The sequence below is a fragment of the Rhinatrema bivittatum genome, chromosome 3 (assembly GCF_901001135.1).
Source record: "Rhinatrema bivittatum chromosome 3, aRhiBiv1.1, whole genome shotgun sequence".
Lineage (NCBI taxonomy): Eukaryota > Metazoa > Chordata > Amphibia > Gymnophiona > Rhinatrematidae > Rhinatrema > Rhinatrema bivittatum.
In genome coordinates, this window is record NC_042617.1 from 329,156,550 (window position 1) to 329,175,033 (window position 18,484).

General features: G+C 45.5%; 1 protein-coding gene across 1 annotated transcript in view; it reads right to left on the bottom strand.

Moving 5' to 3' along the window:
• Positions 1–16,713, bottom strand: part of CRYBG1 (crystallin beta-gamma domain containing 1) — a 479,364-nt gene extending 462,651 nt beyond the window's left edge. Inside the window, exon 1 of the mRNA XM_029595327.1 lies at positions 15,958–16,713. Within this exon, the coding sequence (XP_029451187.1) occupies positions 15,958–16,253 (296 nt within the window). The 5' untranslated portion in view covers positions 16,254–16,713. The remainder of the gene's footprint in view (positions 1–15,957) is intronic.
• Between the last annotated feature and the right edge of the window lie 1,771 nt (positions 16,714–18,484).

Sequence of the window (18,484 nt, forward strand, 5' to 3'; positions counted from 1 at the left end):
GCAATTATCTCAGGTGAACATTGTTTTCACTGATGGCACTTCCTGCCTCTCGCTTTCTGTTTACAAAACATAGAAAAAAAAATGTAGGGGGATTTTGAAACCCTCTTTGCCTTTGTTGCACAGTGCTGCCATTGTTTGGGTTAGCTTTACAGTCTGTGACAGCCACATAAACATATTAAAAATCAGAATACTTTGCAAAAGCAAAGAACGAGTTTGTGTGTGTGTGTGTGTATGTCTATGTGTGAGGCAGTTCGAACAGTAGCACGCCAGCTTCTCCTTGACAAATTGTCGACCGCTTTAATGAAGCTAATCTGGCACGCTCATTGCTGATCCACAGGGCAGTCACTGGACAAAACAGCACCCAAGGCAATGGTCACTTTCACTGACCTCCTTCCCTTTTGGACTCTCATGCTGCAGACCCATCCCAACTTCAGACGAAGGTCTCAAATCAATATAGCTGGCCTCGTGTAAAGGACAGAGAATTACCTAACCCTAATCTGGATCACAGAAACTATAGGAAGAAAAGCAGCTGCATGCCCCAGTAAGAAGACGGCTCTTCCTGCCACAACTTAAGCAGCAGGAGGTTTCTACTTACGGTATCTTACAATCAGGCCACAGTGATACTAATGGCAGCCGCTAGAGAATGGAGTACTCCTCATTTCATATTAATGGAAGGATCAAAATATACAGATTTCTTCTACTATAAATTGTCTTTCTGTTTCTTTATTTCATGTTTGTGTTCCTGCCGCCTTCCACTCACCTTTCCAACCCCTTGGTAGCCCTTCACAAATCTAACTAGCAGAAGTCCTGGGTTCATCTTGGGTTTCCTGGAATTCACCAATGTTATAGTATCAGAATGATGCTGCTGTTCTGGAGCAACACTCCTTTCTGAAAGTTCTGATGCTTACACTCTAGCAACCATCTGGCTTTTGGTTGGCACCAGGAATCCATCTCCGCCTCCCACTTTCCCTCCTCCACTCATCTCTCCCATGGTTCTCTACCAATATCCTGCCCTGCTTCAAGCTCTACCACTGTGTCTGTGGTGTTTCAAGCAGGGGTTGGTGATAAAGTAAGGAAATACTGAGTGTAATGCAGTCACACTGACAACTCTGTGTAGAAGGACACATAGCCCGAGTTGCAGAAGTATGAGAAGACATGAGACATGGTGCAATGTCTGTATTGTTCCTACAAATCGTTTGCCTTTGCTTGAATTGCTAAACAGTCAGTTAAAGTTTCTTTTCCCCAACTTCCAAATATCAAGAGAACTCAGTTCTTGAATGCCAAGCAACATTTATTAGAATGAAGAAATAGTTCAACACTCCCTGTGTATGGCATCAAGAATAACTGCGAACAAAACAAGCCAGTGAAAGTCAATGAAAACTCAATGATGTGCAGAATATACTTTCACAAATTATTTAAATAATTTTAATTGCCACACTTGGATCTAACAACTATTGCAACTTTCTAATATGGAGGGAATGACCTCAGAAATTGAGCAAGTCTAGACAAAAAAAATTAAGATCTAGCTACACACATTTCAATCAATGGTCATACAAACCTCCAACCTTCCTTTTAGTCAAACGCAAAAAATATGTTTTTGAAATTTTTCTATATAAAAACTTATCTTATATAATTTATATTGGCAATATAAAGAAAAGTTTGTGGACTGAAGTGGACATTTTTATAAGATACGTTGGACATTGTTATAAGATTGTTATAAGAAAAATTTGGGGACTGAAGTTTGTGTAGCAAGTTCTTTAGTTTTTTTTTACTACACTTGCTCAAATTCTGAGGTCTTTTCCTCCATATTAGAAAATTGCAATAGTTGTTAGATCCAAGTGTGGCAATTACAATCATCAATCTAGATAAATGAGGCTTGACCGACGTGCCGCAAATGCGCAGTAGAGAGCAGCTCTGCTGCGCAAGCGAGGAACAGATTGCTCTGAGTGACGTGAGTGACGTGCTGACATGCCGCCCCAAGGAAGAGATGGGACCAGGGTGTCACAGAGGGGCGGAGGAAAGGACAGACGAGCTGCCACGGCGAGAAACGACTCCTCCGACATGTTAACAGCCTGCGCCCGTCCCTCTGCCGCCGGGGATGGGCTCAGGCTGTTAACATGTCGGAGGAGCGTAGGGACGGCCGGACCGGCATGCACAGTGAAAGGAGGAGGAAAGGGTAGAAGAGTCACCGAGCCCATCCATCCGTCCACCAACGAGGAAGGGGGGAGGGAGATGGGACGGCTGGAGCAGATCTAAATCTCACCTGTTTTAACCATCACGCAAAGGGACAACAGCTGGCCCTGTAGAAGAGAAAAAGAGGGAGTGGAGGAGGGCTAAGGGAGAGGGAAGGGGTTGTGGATGAGGTGAGAAGAGAAGGAAAGGGAAAATGAGAGGGGATGGAAGGAAAATGGAAGAGGTTATGAGTAAGTGGGAAGGGTAAGAAGTTGTGGAGAAGAGAGGAGAAGAGAGCGGCTCTGACCAACGTGCTGGTCTGACCGATGGAATCTCGCCCGTTTGAATGGGCCTAACGGCTTGTTATTTACATATTTTGTGAAAGTATATTTTGCACATCAAGAATAATTGCACAGACAGCAGCCTGGTTCAGCTACTATGAGTCTCTGGAAGCTCAGTAATCAAATGAAGACAACTGCTGCTGAGGTAGAAGTTGTGGCTACTAGTGAAAGTAGAAACTAGCAGCAGATGGGAAATAGATAAAATAGAGCGATGCTTCTAGGAGCTTATAGAGGATACAGGAGAACTGTTAGCTTGCCTAGAGCCTTTTTTCAACTGAAAGCTCCACAGGATGTGAGTCAGTCCCAAGCTTCTTTTGGTCAAGGGACCAATAGGAAGAGGCAAGAGAACACAGACAGACAGACAAAATACAAATAGATCCAATAGGGAGCTCAGAAACATTCAAACAATAACCAATCAGGCAAAAGACCTCTACAACATGCAGACTCTAAGCTAAGTAATATCTGAAGATGACACAGGGTGGCAGTGTAATAAAGAAACATATACCTACACTGCAGAGGCAGAACAGTCTACAGTTATTTAGCACACAAGAGTCAAAGGATTTATATCAGAATCAGAATTATGATGAGCATCTCCTCTTCCATGCTTCCCATTCTATCCAGGATTTTGCTTCCTTTGATTGCTTCTTTGTCATGGAGTGGGGAATCAGCTGAGTTGGGGATTTTCCCAGCAGGAGCAAGGCCACATTCTAGGGCAAAGCCAGACAGGGCCTTCTGCCTGATCAGCCACCTCCCCCTTGGGCTATGTCCACAGATTCTGGTGGCTGGCAGGACTTTGGCTAGAACTGGAGACAAGCTGGGTCTAGAGGCAGGGCAGGCACTGGAGACATGGCAGGCACAGGCAATGAGACAGGAACTGGAGACAAGGCTGGAACTGGAGGCAGGAGCTGGAAATGAAGGCACATACTGGAATCGGAGGGACAGGCAGGTAATGAAGGCAGGCAGGAGCTGGAGACAGGGCTGGAACAGGAGGCAAGGCCTGGGAGTGGAGACAGGGACTAGAACTGGAGGCACATGGGGAGTAGGGGGCCACATGGAGAAATGGGCAGGCCAAGACAAGGACTGGACAGGACAGGACAAGACAGGACCACGAGAACAGGCAAAGAAAGCACAATGCAAGCTAACAGGAAACTAGCACAAAGCAAGGTACATATAAAACAAGACAAAGGAGAAACAGGCAATGAGGCCAAAGCAAGCCACAAGGGAAGGCTGAGTGAGCCTAGAAGCCCAAAGGCCACAAGGCAATGGAAGAAGGCCAAGGAGTCTGTCGAACAAGGGATGAAGGCCACAGAAGAAGGCAAGAAGACCAGGGAGCCCACAAGGCAAGGCGCAACAAGAAGGCCATTGGGGCAACGCAGAAGGAAAGCAAGGCAAGTTGGGCCAATGCAAAGAGCTAAGATGACGCGATGAAGAGGCACCAAATTGTGGGAGAGGCAAGACTAAATAGGGCTGGCTCTGCTGCTTCATGGGATCATGAAGGAGGTAGCTAGCACAGGAGAGAGGGTGACTCCATGAGAACCTCTGCTGGTGGGGAGGCTGCCTAGCAACCAGTATCATGACATTCTTCCTTCTTATCTGGATCTCAAAAGGATTGAAGAATAATTGAAAAGAAATGTGAATGTACATCCATTTTGTGTCAAGTAGCTAAAATAAAAACTCCAGGGACCTGTGACATGATGGAGAAGTTGAGGGTGCTGAATCTGGACATTGAATAGGTTGAGCGTTTACATGCACAATAATTCTACAGTCTTGGTGCAAAGCATAAGACAACTTGTGGTACAGCTGAAATTAGCAGCCTAGAATTAATTGGACCTGTTCCTTGAAGAGAGTTTTGAGGTATGGAAGTCCCACTAAAGCATCAGCCGACCAGCAAAAAACAAAACCCTGTGCTTCACTAGTTACAGAGAAACTGGAAATCTGTGTTCCTCTTTCCACATTATAAACGCTGTTCTCCATCTATCTATGTCTCCAATCCAACCGCATATTCTGTACTAAAAGTCAGGAACCTGTTATCCTACTTCAAAGACAAAATGGCTAAGATCCAGGATGTTTTGTGAGAAACTTTTTGTGCCAGGTGGCCATGCATGGATGAAGTGTCACCTCTCAATGGGTTTAGTGCTCTGTGAAACGTAAAGTGCAGAGCATGGGCTAACAGTACAGGGCTGCTGCTAACAGCAGGATCTCTGGATGACTTGCTGAGATTCTCTAATGATAAGAGTTTCTTAGGTAATTGTTTATCATCTATAACAGCCAGAGCACACAACATTAGTTAACTAATGTTCTTAATTGGTATTAACTACAATCTGCCATTGCCAAGGCAGGGCAGCTAGTTCCAGGTATCTATCCTTCAGCTTGCATCCCCTGCTCTCTGTGGGATCTTCTCTAAATGGCTGTACTTTCAAGAGAGCTGGATATCTCATAGGATTACACTATGCTGTTGGCCTTTGCTGATCCGTAGTACAGCAGTATTGTAATGCCAAACTCAACATAGCTGTCTGAAGGGCTGGTATTTTGGGGGTGGCTGAGCCGGGCAGTTTCCCGGGATGCTGTCAGCTGAGGGGCACTCTGAGCACTGCGGCAACAGAAGAGAGAGCCAACATGGCCATGGCAGATCCCATCCTGCCACAGCTGAAGAGAGGACCAGAATGGGGGTAGGGTGGGGGGATGCTTTTCACCCGGAGAATCAGGCCCTGGCTGCCTGCATCAGACAAGTGCATTTACTGCACGTCTCTCTGGCCTCCTCTTCTGCTTCTTGTGTTGTCCATCCTCTCTCTCAAGCCTTTCTCTTATTCAAATTTGGCTCAGGAATACAGGGGCTTCCTGACTTGCCAAGGTTGAGTTTTTACTGTAGCAGAAAATCAAACGGAAGTTTCTCTTTATTCTTTGGTTGTACAATGAGAAATTTTGATGAAAGGAAAGCTTTTACCCTCAAGGCACGGAGGGTGACGTGATCTTTCTTATCTACCGGCTGCCTACGAATTGTGCTTCATGAGAGGGCTGTTACTGTGCAGGGTTCGTTCTGGTGTTCTGTGCAGAAAGGGTTCATTCCCTATCAATCTCTGGGGCCGATGTACTAAGCTGTGGGTTAGTGGTCTCTGCACGTGGAAGTTAGCTACCCATACAAATGAGCTGGAGAGCATATCATCACATGGAAATTTCATTCCAGGATGGCTGGGAAAAAAATAATTTTTTTGCAAAAGTTGTCAGGCAAAGAAAGACATTTTGGCATGCTGGTTTTTCTGCTAATTCGAAAATAATGAGCTGCTTTGCATGTTTTTGCATTGCAGCAACTCATTATTTATGAACTTAAATTTTTGTGCATTGCAGACTAAGCACAAAGGTTTACTCATCTGCGAGATGGCAAATGTGAATTTTTTCACAAACGGGGCTTCATTTAAAATACCACACAAACCCTCCAAAATGTTGGCATTTTGGGACAGTTCCGCATGATTTTCCACGTGAATCCCACTTGTGGAAAAATTTTGCAGGTTATTATATTGGCTTCTATGTAATGACAAAATCATAAAGAGCCTTATTCAAGAAAGATTTTTCCTGTAGGCTCAGAATGGGGAATAACAAGTCACCTATAGTAGCATATTAGCCCTATGGCTGTGCCCAAAATGGCCTCTAGATTTGTAATATCTATTCTTGTTAATGGTGGGAATTTATGATCCCTTGAGCCAAGTAGCTAAAAGAAAAACTCCAGGATCCTGTGACATGATGGAGGGCATTGAATAGTTGAGCGTTTGCATGCAAAAAAATTCTACAGTCTTGGTGCAAAGCATAAGATAACTTGCAGTACAGCTGGAAGTAGGAACCTAGAGTTAATTGGACCTGTTCCTTGAAGACATTTTGCCGGACTCCCATTCAACAGTGTTTGAATGAAAAAATAAAAAGGGTATTTTTTAAATCAACTCTTCATCTAGTGATAGAGAGGTTATGAAGCACGCATAATTCCCATTTAATGAAAATTTTACTTGCAGACAAATTAAATCCAAGCACCTTGCACACGAGAGGGGTTGCATAATAGAGCCTGAGGGAGATATACTGTATATATAAACACAATATGACAAAAAGAATTAAAAGTATTAGCTCATGATGAATAGGGGTCCCAAACTGCACTATATTTTATCCAGCTGACCTTTAGTAGAGTCCATCAGCCTCATGAGCTGCGCCCTCTCCCTCTCCTGACAGTGCTCATAATCGAGCCATGGGGCACTTTTCCAAAACAGGCAACAGTAGATCCAGCAGCAGGAATTAACCGAGAAGCGAGTTTCCTAGAATTAGACAGATATCGAATATTATCCCAGTGCCACTGTGAGGGAGTGGGAAGATCCTGTGATGATATTAATTTCAGTTTTTATTACATTCCTGGACAACTGTACAAACAGGAATGAGCATCACATATGAAGGAGGTTGAGGTCCAAGCTGACTGCAGTCTCTCCTGTACAATGGACTAGCAGTTGCTCAAAAAAGTGGGAAAAATGCATTGTTTTCTTTTTTTCCAGTGCAAGAAACATTTCGGGGGGCTAGAACGGTGGCAGACTGATCAGGCCCTGATGAGGAAAGGAAGTGGCCCGAACAGGACCTGAGGAAGGGCGAGCCATGGCCTGCGCAGGGCCAGGAAAGAGGACAGCAGAGGTCCATAGGCAAGAGACGAAAGAAGCACAGGGGATTTTGGAGGAGGACAAGGTGGGGAGGGGAGGGGAAAGGAGAAGGTAAGCATGGGAGACGAGGGAAAAGATGGCCTGTTTTTGACCGAGCGGTGTCCCCCTGCTCCTTCTTGGCTCAGTCGGAGCCAGGGTGGGATCTGACACCATGAGCCTTCATTTGCATCTACCTGGGGTTTTAGCCCCCATTTTATATCCCCTCCCAACCTGATTTTAGGCCAGTCATTGCCATGACAGCCCTCTGCTGGGGGCCATGCACCAGGGCTCCTCCCAGGACCCTGCACTCAGGAACCCCCAATCTGGACACTAGATGCCACTGTTGCACAATGACTGGGACTTCTTTCCCCCCCCCCCCCCCCCCCCGTGGCTGTGACCACAAACACTTCCACCCCAAACCAGCCTGGAAATTGAAGTCAGGTCCTCTGCACAGCAGTGGGCCAGCCCAAGAAGTATTTATTATTTTTTTAAATTGTTCTCACTGAAGCAGGGACCTCCAAATCATTTCTCGGAAGAGGAGAGCTAACCAGCCCTGCATTCAGTGATGGTTGCCACTGGCCACCGCTGCGACCTAAAACAGTAGTCGTTCACACAGGCCAGCAAAAGAGGTAGCAGCCTCCTGCAGAGTAAACAAAATGATTAAGATCTGTGATTTTGGGCCTTATTTTTATTTCATCGGAGCTCTTGACCTGCTGGCCCTCATCATGCTCATATGCGGGAGTCTCGAGGATACACACAGCATACATACATGCATACATCCAGTGTGCCCAACTCAACAGGATACTAGTGGGCAGAAATTAGAAACGAAAATGGGCTGTGAACACAAAGGACCCAAGAAACGAACAGCAACAAGAGATTTTGGCAAAAAGTTAAGGAGACCCAGGAGTAAGACGTGACGAGGCAGCAGGCAAGTTAATGCTTCACTGAGACAGTTGCTTTGACCTCTGATTCCCTCAGTGAATCACTCCTTCTAAACTGCCTCCAGGGTGTTAAGAAAATAAACCAGATCCAAAGTCAACAACTACAACGGCAGGCCTTACTGCTGAGCAAACAGAGCCGCTGTGTGCTCAGACATACTTGGGGGTCTGTCCTTTGACAGGAGGGCAGCGCTCCCAGACAGTAGAGGCCACCAGTCCCAGACTACTGCATGCAGAAGGACTTGGCTCTCAGGCTCTGTTTACTACCAGTTCAGGGAGGTACAGCTTAGGGCTGGCACTGTGGCACTGGAACTGCAGTCTCCAGTCTACACTAGAGAGCAGGGGGGGGGGGCTTCATTCAGGAGGAAGCACTGGGAAGGGCGCCTGTTAAATTTGGGCGACCACCAGGGGCAGCTCAAGGCAATCTGCCGCCTGAGACAAGGGATGAGATGGTGCCCCTCTCGCCCCGCTCTCCGCTCCACCCCCTCCGCTCGCCCTGCCCCATCCCTCCTCTCTTCAGCCACCACCAGCCTGGCCTCCAGTGGCTGCTTCCCCAGCAGTGGTCCTCCTCTCTTCTGCTGCTGCCGGCCTGGGTTGCCAGCCCCGGCAGGGGCAGGCAATGTGAGGCGGACGCCACAGCGGCGTTCTGAAAGGGTCATTTTTTGCTGCCTCAAAATTCTGCCGCCTGAAGCAGCCGCCTCACCCTGCCTCATTATAGAACCGCCCCTGGTAACCACCATGGGGCGGTGGGAAGGGGGGAGGTGGCATATCTGGGAACCTTTGGGTCTGACCCAGAGCTTCCAAGATCAGAAATGTTCTCTGGGTGAGGGGGAGCAGACGAGATATGGACACAGCACACAAAGGGGGAAGGGAAGAGAGCAAGTACAAAGCAATTAGGGAGGGAAAGAGAGGGAAAAGAACAAAAGGGAGTGGTTAGAAAATAACAGGGGGAAATGGAGGAGAGAGAGCAAAGGGGCTAGGGAGGAGACTCAGGCAGTGCTACCATGGCTACCAAAAATTAGAGTGTACTTTCTCCCTTCCCCTCCACTCACGGTGAGCAAAAATCAAATGTTCCCAGGTGTGAAAGGGGAGGAGGTAAAATATTATTATTATTATTATTATTATTATTATTATTATTATTAATAATGTAACACGGTAGAACATCCTGAATTCCTCAAAGATGTCAACCTGCCAGACTGGCCCAGTGGTTCAGGCCATGGCACTGTGCACTGTAGCCCAGGAAGTTTGCCCAAAGGGGTTGGCAGGGGTCAGGCACGCTGCACAGGCAAGGTGCTCGATCCCAGATAATGACCCCTGCCAGCTGAAGCAGCAGTGCTGAAGGTAACCCTTGCAGGACATTGCCCACCAGCTCTCCTGGCCTGCAGCGGCACATACTGTATGTTACCTGGACATGCCATGTGCAGCGGGGGAACAACAGTAATTTTTAAAAACTCACTGGGGCCGATGCAAAACAGTGCGCTTAGCCAAGCTGAGCACACTCTTTAACCCGCGGTTGGACACGCGTCCACAGCCCCTTATCCTATAAGGAGATTAGTGCGTCCAAAATACGTGTCCAACCCCCCGCGAAACTAATAGCGCTCATCACATGCAAATGCATGTTGATGAGACTATAAGTTATTCTCCCCAGATCTAAAAAAAAATAAAGGGGGTGCCTGACCTGCACATTTTTACGCTCAGAAATTAACACCTGCCCAGAGCAGGCGTTAATTTCTGAGCAGCCCAAAAAAAGTGTACAGAAAAGTAGAAAATACTGCTTTTCTGTACATCCTCGGACTTAATATCGTGGCAATATTAAGTCGGAGGAACCAAAAGGTTAAAAAAAAATCATTTAAAAAAAAAAAAAAAAAAAAAGTGCCGGCGGTCAGGTTAGGGAAACGGGCGCTCAATTAACGAGCGTCCATTTTCCTAAACCGCTAACAGCCACCTCTTCTGGGCACCTGCTGCCAAGGAGGCGCTAGGGGCAGCACGACCCCTCATTTAAATGTTGAATTGCGCGCCCGGGAGAGGTGCCTGGGCGTGCGTTAATAAAGCGGGCACTGAACACTGTAGGTGCCCGTTTTCTGTGCTCGTTTATTGCATCGGACCCTATGTATCTATCCACATGCCTGGTTTTAAGCTTTTAGCTTCCCTTTGTTGGTCTTATTCTTAGGTTTCCTTCTTATCCCCGCAGATGTTTTACTTTTACATATTGATATCTTTTTACCAGCTTTAGTCACAGTCACACCTTCTGTCTTTATAGTTCCCCTCCTGTGATTGCTGAAGTTGTTGCTAGCACAGGTGTTTGATGACAATCAGCACAGCAGCACCCCAATTTACTTAGTTATGCTGTGTTGGAAATCACCAAGAAAATAGAGCTTCCTAATCCTTCCAGTGCCTATTTCTTCTCAGGACTGTAAGTCCATATACAAATAAGGAGGCATTTCTTTTGTTTGTTCAATTATTGCAAAATCTTTTTTGGCAGAACATCTGCATGTAAAAAATGTAAAAAAAAAAAAAAAAAGGGTTTATAACTGAAATCATAGTCTGATGATTCATCACAACCGAATATTCTTGAAAGCTCATATCCTGTGCACCATCTTTGGATAGTTCTGTTAGCCCAGTGCAAGGTTTCCCAGCCTGCAGAGAACCCAACTTTATTCAGGACCAGTACAGTTGCTACACACAATGCAAAGCAAGGAATTCAGAGAGTAAATAGTGTACAGAAGAACTCGGCTTCCTTCCTGCTCCTTGAGAGTCAATCTTTCACATCTCTGGGACAGAGGGTGGCAGGGAGACATCACTTTTTTCCCTTTGGGTAACCATGTCACTATCTTACCATACATGCACCCGAAGAAGATTCACTCCTTGGAACCAAAATGCTGGCATAAGAGCATATCTAGTTCAGTTAAAATACAGTACATTTTTTTTATTATTATTATCTTGGCGCACCTGACTTGATATCTACGAGCCCAATTTTCAAAGCTCTGTGGTTAGACATCTAAACCTTATGTCCTGTGCCCAGCGTTAGAAGTATCCATCGGAGTGAATTTTCAGTGATTATTGGAAGCGTGGCGTCAGAGTGCTGAAAATTCAGATGCATGTGGCTTTACCCGTCTGAAAGACAAGTTTGTTTTCAAACTTGTTTATGCAAATAAATGGCTTCATTGCTGCACCAAGTGCATACTTGAAGCCACGTTTAGAGGAGATGCTCCCGGGGGATGGGGGGTGTTCAGGTTGGGCAGAAGGGAAATAAAAAAAACATGTGTAGATTCACTAGATTGCATTTTCAACTCTTGGTGCATTAACTTCCGTGAAAAAAAAGCAAGTCAGAAGTCTGTGGGTATCCTGTTCCCAAGCAAATTTCAAAGTGAAAGTACATTGTGCCAATAAGGACTTTATGTGTTAAGAGGGCAGTATTCAGAAGCCACCTTTTCGGGGAAGTACTGATTAACTCAGGTGAGTTTGCTGTTCGACAATTCCCCATCCCTTTCCCAGCTGTCTAGTCTGGGGGAGAGGAACAGCATGCTTTGATTACATTTTCAAATCTAAGCAGGTTAGTTTCTAGGAAATACTATAAGCAACTGTAGATCTCCGTGGGGGCCTCCTCCTGGAATAATGTTTAAAAGGGAACGTCTGCTTGTACTTTTCCTTCGAGAACTGGCGCACAGCCCGTGGGGAAAAAGTGCTTCTTGGCTTTGCATCAAAATGCAGACTTTTGAAAAATGCCCCCTAAGCATGCACCTGAATAAATGTACGTAGCCAGGATTTTTGCATGTTCTGTGCATTGCCAAACATTTAGCCTTCCGACTTTTCTTATTTCTTTTAAGGACAACTCACAGAAGAAGTTTTTGGATTTTCCGCAGGATGGCAATAGGGAAACTGCGAGTAAAGAGAACACCAGAGACGCCTTTATTAAAATCTGAAGTCTGTAATTCTTAAGGAAGAATTCCCAGCGATTCAAAAACTGCCCATTCGTTGTAAAGAATAAGATTATGCAAAGTAGAGTTATTGAAAATAACAATGTATTTCAGACCAATCACAACATGGTAAAGAAAAACAAACAAACTATGGAATATGCCAGAAGAGTAAAGAGAGCATACCTCAAATTTTAAAAAAGAGCAATCTGTGACACTACAGAAACAGAAATGGGGTCCACCCCCCACAAGAAGGAGAGTATGGTGAATTTGGACACCATGCTCAACAAACCAACATCACAGCTGAACTAGTACTTTTTCCACAGTGCACACCCAACAAATGCTAAAAACTCAGTAATGCAACTTGAAGACAGCAGTCGGATTTAAAACCAGCTGTTTTCTCATACTGTCAAGTCAATGCCCTGATAAAAACAAAAAAAAATGTCCAGGGTTTTCCAGAAAGAGGTCAGTGGCACAACACTGCAAGTACAAACAAACAAAACAAAAAGAAATCAATCACAAACTAGGCAAAGTCCCTCAAGTAGCACTCATGGGTGCTTTTGGAAAGGCTCCCAGCAGTCAGAGATGCCGAACAAAAAAGGCAAGGGAATTGAGACCCCAGGAGCAGATATGAAGTTATTTAAAAAAAAAAAAATATATATAAAAATATTAATATAAATATTTAAAAAATATAAATATAAATGGGCTTTTGAAAATTGCTACGATAGTATGATATATTTACATTTTCCTTTGGAAATTACTCTGTTAGAATACCAGTGTTTCTCTCAGCTCAAGCAGAACTTCCCTCCAGGCCCTGAACTGAAAGATTGGTATGTTGTATATTCGTGAGATATCAATTTTGCCTTGAGGAGTGCCTGGGATTGAATATTTATGTCCTGAGCTTTCAAAACACACAGGGAAACCAGACCTAGCCTTTTCCTCAAAGTACAAGCAGTGATCTCAGGTTCCAAAGAGAAATGCAATGAATTAGGAATCAGAAAGAAATAAAAAAATGATGATGATAACATCGAGGTAGCAGGGCCAACCAGGACAAGAAACTTACACCTCCTTGTGTGAATTTTTTCAAGATGGCAATTAATAAATCACAATAACTAAATACCGGATAATGAAGAAGCAAAGCAAAAATATTTTCAATCCATTTCATGATTTCCCACATAGCCACAATCTGAAGTAAATACCATGGATCCAACCATTCTCTACAAATTAAGAAGACTATTCAAACAATACTCAACCTTCCTGTCTTTAATTTTAAATGCATCTGTGATCTTGCTTCTCCTGATCTATCTGCTCTCATCTGGTGCTATACACTGCTTTGCCCTCTTCACTCTTTCTATAAAAATTAAAAAACGGAGAACCACCTCATGGCAACAATTAGCAAAATCAAAGTAACATGCAAAGGAGACTAGCTACGAAGCACACAGAAAACCCAGACATGATCACAAAAACATATTTTCAATATTTCACTCCTTTTCATGGTCTAATTTTACTTTTCAGCAATTTAACATCTCACATAAATTATTTTTTGAGGCCCTTCTCTATTAACTTCTCCAGTACCATTTCAGCACCCCTGATCAAAGCAGCCACATTATTTTCTGGATGTTTATATTTCTCGTGAGGGTTTGTTTGAAGCATCGGCAGTTGTTGGTTATATCTTAAATATTTAGATTTTTAGCCTATCTTTCCAAATAAGACTCAAGGGAGCTTACAGCATTTTTCTATTCAAGCCCATCCTCCCAAGAGCTTATAATTTAATGGGTACCTTAGGAAATAAGAAATAACATGACTTGCCCAAGTTCACAAGGAACATTGGTGGGGGGGAAAGTGGGATTTGAATCCTGGTTCCCCCAGTTCTTGGCCCCTTGCTATAATTAGTAGGCCAGTCCCTTCTGTCTGCAGTCCAGTGTTGGTATGTGCTTGTTGGTGGAAAGAACTAGGACTTTCCTGGCTGGACATGGGCAGAAGAAGAACGTCACACAAAGTTTTCAGTGTACAAAAGGTAACACCTGAGGGCAGGTCACCTCTGCCAAAACACCTTAGGCTTTTCAGGCTGCCTTCTGGATATCTTTGTCTCCTCTGGCTCTTCTATTATCTTGTCTGTACATATTAAACTCCTGCTCTATTTTTAAGTCACTAGATATATCCTTTTGAACAATGCACTTTCTATAATTTGGGAATCGATGAACTGATATGAGTCATTTTACACAACTTGGCCGCATTTGACTATGCTTTTGTATATGTTTTATTTCTGATTTTGTGATTAAATTGGTTTTTTCCTTAACCTTTGTAGCTGTCCCATTTACCAAGCATATTACAGGGCATGGTCCACTGAAAGGCAGCATCCCCAGACTTTATGCAGGCTTATTCTAGCAGCAGATACCTTCCATCTTTGGGCCATTCTCACATACTCTGTACCCTGGGGGGCTTTATTTTGTCTTAACAAAGGAAAATGCAGGTATTTTCAGAATATTCAGCATAAGAAGCAGAGCATTGCCACAGTCTAAAACTGATCTTGGAGGCCTGCAGGTCGCCTGCTCTACACCAGGAAGACAAGAACAGCAGAAGGTGTAAAAAATCTTCAGTTTTTGTTCCGAGAATGCTTTTGGTGACGATGCCACAAAATGTCCATATTTGAAAATCATTTACCATAGAGAAAAGCAGAAAGGGGGAAGTTTGCCTGGTCCGCAGCAGTTTGTTTTAAGGAAAGTAAAAGAGGTCAGGTTGGTGAACAGAGTGAAACTGGAGAATGCTGCATCCAAAGCTATTGCATGAAATCCTTTTGCTGCAAATACCTATGCACAGCTCTTTCATGACTCAAACACAGAATAATAATCCACCCTGTGAAGTTGCATTGAAATAAGAGACAGCAGGCACTTCTGGGGTAGGAAAAGGCTGTTTACCATCTCCCCAGTGAGAGTTCCGGAGGAGGAGGGATGGGGTGAGGGAGGAAGTGTGGGATCTCCCATTAACTGTCCCTGGATTAGCGTCTGAGAATAGGAGGAGGGTTAGGGTTAGGGAGGAGGTGTGGGATCTCCTGTTACCTGTCTCTGGAGCATTAGGAAGATTTGGGATTTCCTCTTAAAGGAGGCCCCCACCGATTGAGACAGCGCAACCCTCTCACCACCCCACAGCGCTGCAGGACACGGGTTGTGGGCGGGACTTTGTCTTAACTTAAGCTAACAGCGGCAGGGCCCTCACCGGCACATAGGGGGATGCTCTGGTGACTGGGGGAGGGGGAAGGGTCCAGAGGCCAAAGATTACGCATAGGGGGAAGCTGGGGGGGAGGCGCACAGGAAACGGGGGTGCTATCGATCGGCCTATTAATAAGCAGGGGGGGGGGGGGGGCGACGGACCTATGCAGTGGATGGCGCAGACCGAGATGGTGGCTGGTCTGGGGGTGGCCAAATAGAGGCCCAGCATAAATAAATAGGCATGGCCTGCAAGGACGGCCAGGCGGCTAGTGAGGGGGCAGCACACTGCTCGGAGCGGCAGTGGCCATGGCGGCATACACAGGGCAGAAGGTTGGAGGGCTGCCACTTCACTGAGAAAGCGGCAGTAAGTGGGGGAAAGCAGCAAGAAATCTTTGCCGGTGGGGGTATAGGCCAGTCTCTTATAAAAATTCATGTTGTTTGCATTAAGTATTTCTCTATGTTAGGTTTAAGTTCATGCCTGTATGGCTGTTTTATCCACTCAGTAAAGAGCATTATGGACATGGTATTGTGTCATGGTTGGTAATGGGGGTGGGGATTCCAGGACGCTAGGGCTTGCCCAAATTATGTCTCTGGAGTGAGAGTCTGGGAGGGGGAGGGTTAGGATTAGGGAGGAAGCTGTGGGATCTCCTTTTACTCTCTCCAGTGTCTAGGAGGAGGAGGGTTAGGGTTGGGGAGGAGGCTGAGGGATTTCCCCTTACCTGTCTGCTGTTTCTGGAGTGAGAGTGTGGCAGGATGAGGATGGGGATGGTGTCAGCGGTGGGGACATGGAGCTCTCACTTGGTCGTTTCTTTCGCGGCCAGCTCCTGAAGAATCGCTTTCTGCTCGGCTCCTTCTCTGGGCTTGGCATTGACTGCATGCTGAGGTTGTCCTCTGCATCAGAGGTGCTCCAGTGCAGGGATGGCTCCTCCTGGTCCTCCTTCTCCACCTCCACCACCTTGCTCCTCCGGAACAAGTTCCCAATTTTTTTAAGACGTGATTTCTTTTGTTTCTCCATGGTAATTGTTCTCCCTTGTCCCTCTTTCTCTGTTCCACACTGTCCTCTGCTGCTGCAAGGCGATGAGGCTAGACTGGTCCCGAGAGCCTGGATAGTACAGAGCAGAGCTGAGAGAAGTTGTTATTATCTGCAGGAATCTATCTTCCTCTCTGTCTCTTTCCGCAAGATATTGCCTTCTTCGCTCTGTTTTTTTCCTGCGAGACTGTCTCCTTCCTTCTCTCAGTGCAGGTCATGAACTTACAGCAGAGAATGAGGTAGAACCAGCCCTGACTCAGCCACAGGCAGGTAACACACAGCCTGCAGGAAGCAACCAGCAGCAGTGGGACACCAGTGGCTCCTCTGCGCTCCCTGTGCCAAGTGGGTATCAGCATGTGAGAGAAGGCAAAGACCAGCACAACAGCCTGCCTTCCCTTTCCCCATGAAGTCTCAGGCTAGCCGGGAGTGGAAAAGATGCAGGGAGGGCACTCATTGCGGCATGATCCTCACTCAAAGAAACACACACATAATATGTTCAGGTTTTACTGTACATGACGATGGCAACTCTCCTTCACAACAACTCCTCCCTCCACCTGTGAGATTGGCTCAGAGGATATACATATTGAACGGCACTCGTAAAACTTAGGGATTATAGTACAATTACCTACCACAAAGGATCAAAGCAACACAATACAAGCACAGAAGAGAGAGAGTGAGAGCCAGCTTGTAACAACTTGGTTTCATGTCATGAAACAGAGGCATGCACATCACCTGAGACTGCTGCCTGCCCTAGCCACCACCTCACATCACCCCACCCATGGGCATAACTTTCTGACCTAGTCCTCTGAGCTTTTCCTGTCACTTTTGCTTTAAACACTAAGAAGGTAACTTTCAAACAGTCACATGGACACACACATACACATGTGCGCTGCTGCATGCTCAGAGAAGTGGCAATTTTAGAACATATGCACACATACACGCGAATGTTATAAAATAGTCCCGGTTTTGCAAACTGGCGCACCCAGCCACGTAAAGTCGGGTTTGAGACGCGCAAGTAGGGGAATTTTATAACAGGCGCGCGTCCATTCCATGACCAGTTTCACCAGTTTGTCCAGTCTAGAGCTAGGTCTTCCAAACCCCCCTGGTTCGTTAGCCAGCATCTTCCCCAATTAAGCCAGAGCCCTCAGACACCTCAGAGATGCCTACAAACAGTTTTATTTAGACTTACAACTCCATGATAGCAGAAGTAAAGTTATGCGGCACTGCTCGCCCAGGCGCACATGTACTTACATGCACATCGCTTGGCCCCACCCAGGAATGTCCACACCACACCCCTTTTTTGACACGCAGTAGGCGGCTTTTAAAATTTTGGCGCACACCCGGCTTTTAGAATTCACCTCCAAGATGGGTAGCTGTGTACTATTGTGAGCTAGCAGTAGAGATGGGCAAACGTTTTCAAAATAAGTTGCCCATCCATTGGCCATCATCTGCTATCATCTTCATGTACTGTACACGTTAGACTCAGAGGACATGTCAGGCCCCATGGGTAGAGCCCCTCCCCCTTCTTTGCTGGGGGAGGGGCCTACCCATGGACATGGACTGGTGCTGCGGTGAAACAAATATAGAGTGCACTGGTGAGAACAGAGTTGATAGGATGGGTAAAAGACAGTATGAGGAAGGAGGAGAAGCAGATGTTGGTTTAAGTTTGGGAATTTATCTGCTCATCTATCCAAATGATAGAGAACCAGAGAGGACAACAACAGGGCAGACTGGGTGGGGGCAACTGGTCTCTATCTGCTGTCTTCTACACTGTATTTTGTTCTTTATTGATTGCAATAATATTCAGATGTATTTCTTGCATTATGCATGTTGGGGTAATTTTGTAACCGCCCGCAGAAATTAGATGGCAAATATGTGCACAAATGACACCACTTTTCAAAGCAAAGTTATGTGCAGAAGTTTGCATTGAAAATTAGCTGCACAAAATTCCACCTGCTATTCTGTGCACAGAAATGTTCTGTGAGATTTTATGCGCATACTTATCAAAATGGAAGAGGGATGTGCGTAAGTGCAAACCCCTCCTGAGCCCTACCCCCGGAAATGCCTCCACCGAGTTCGGGTAAGTTTACCTGCACACAGGCCCCATGCACACCGGTTTACCCGCATTTTGGGTGGCAGCCTTGTAAAAGCACTATTTTACCACTGGAAATATCTATAAAAATTATTCTCGTACAGCATTATTGTGTGCTATAAAC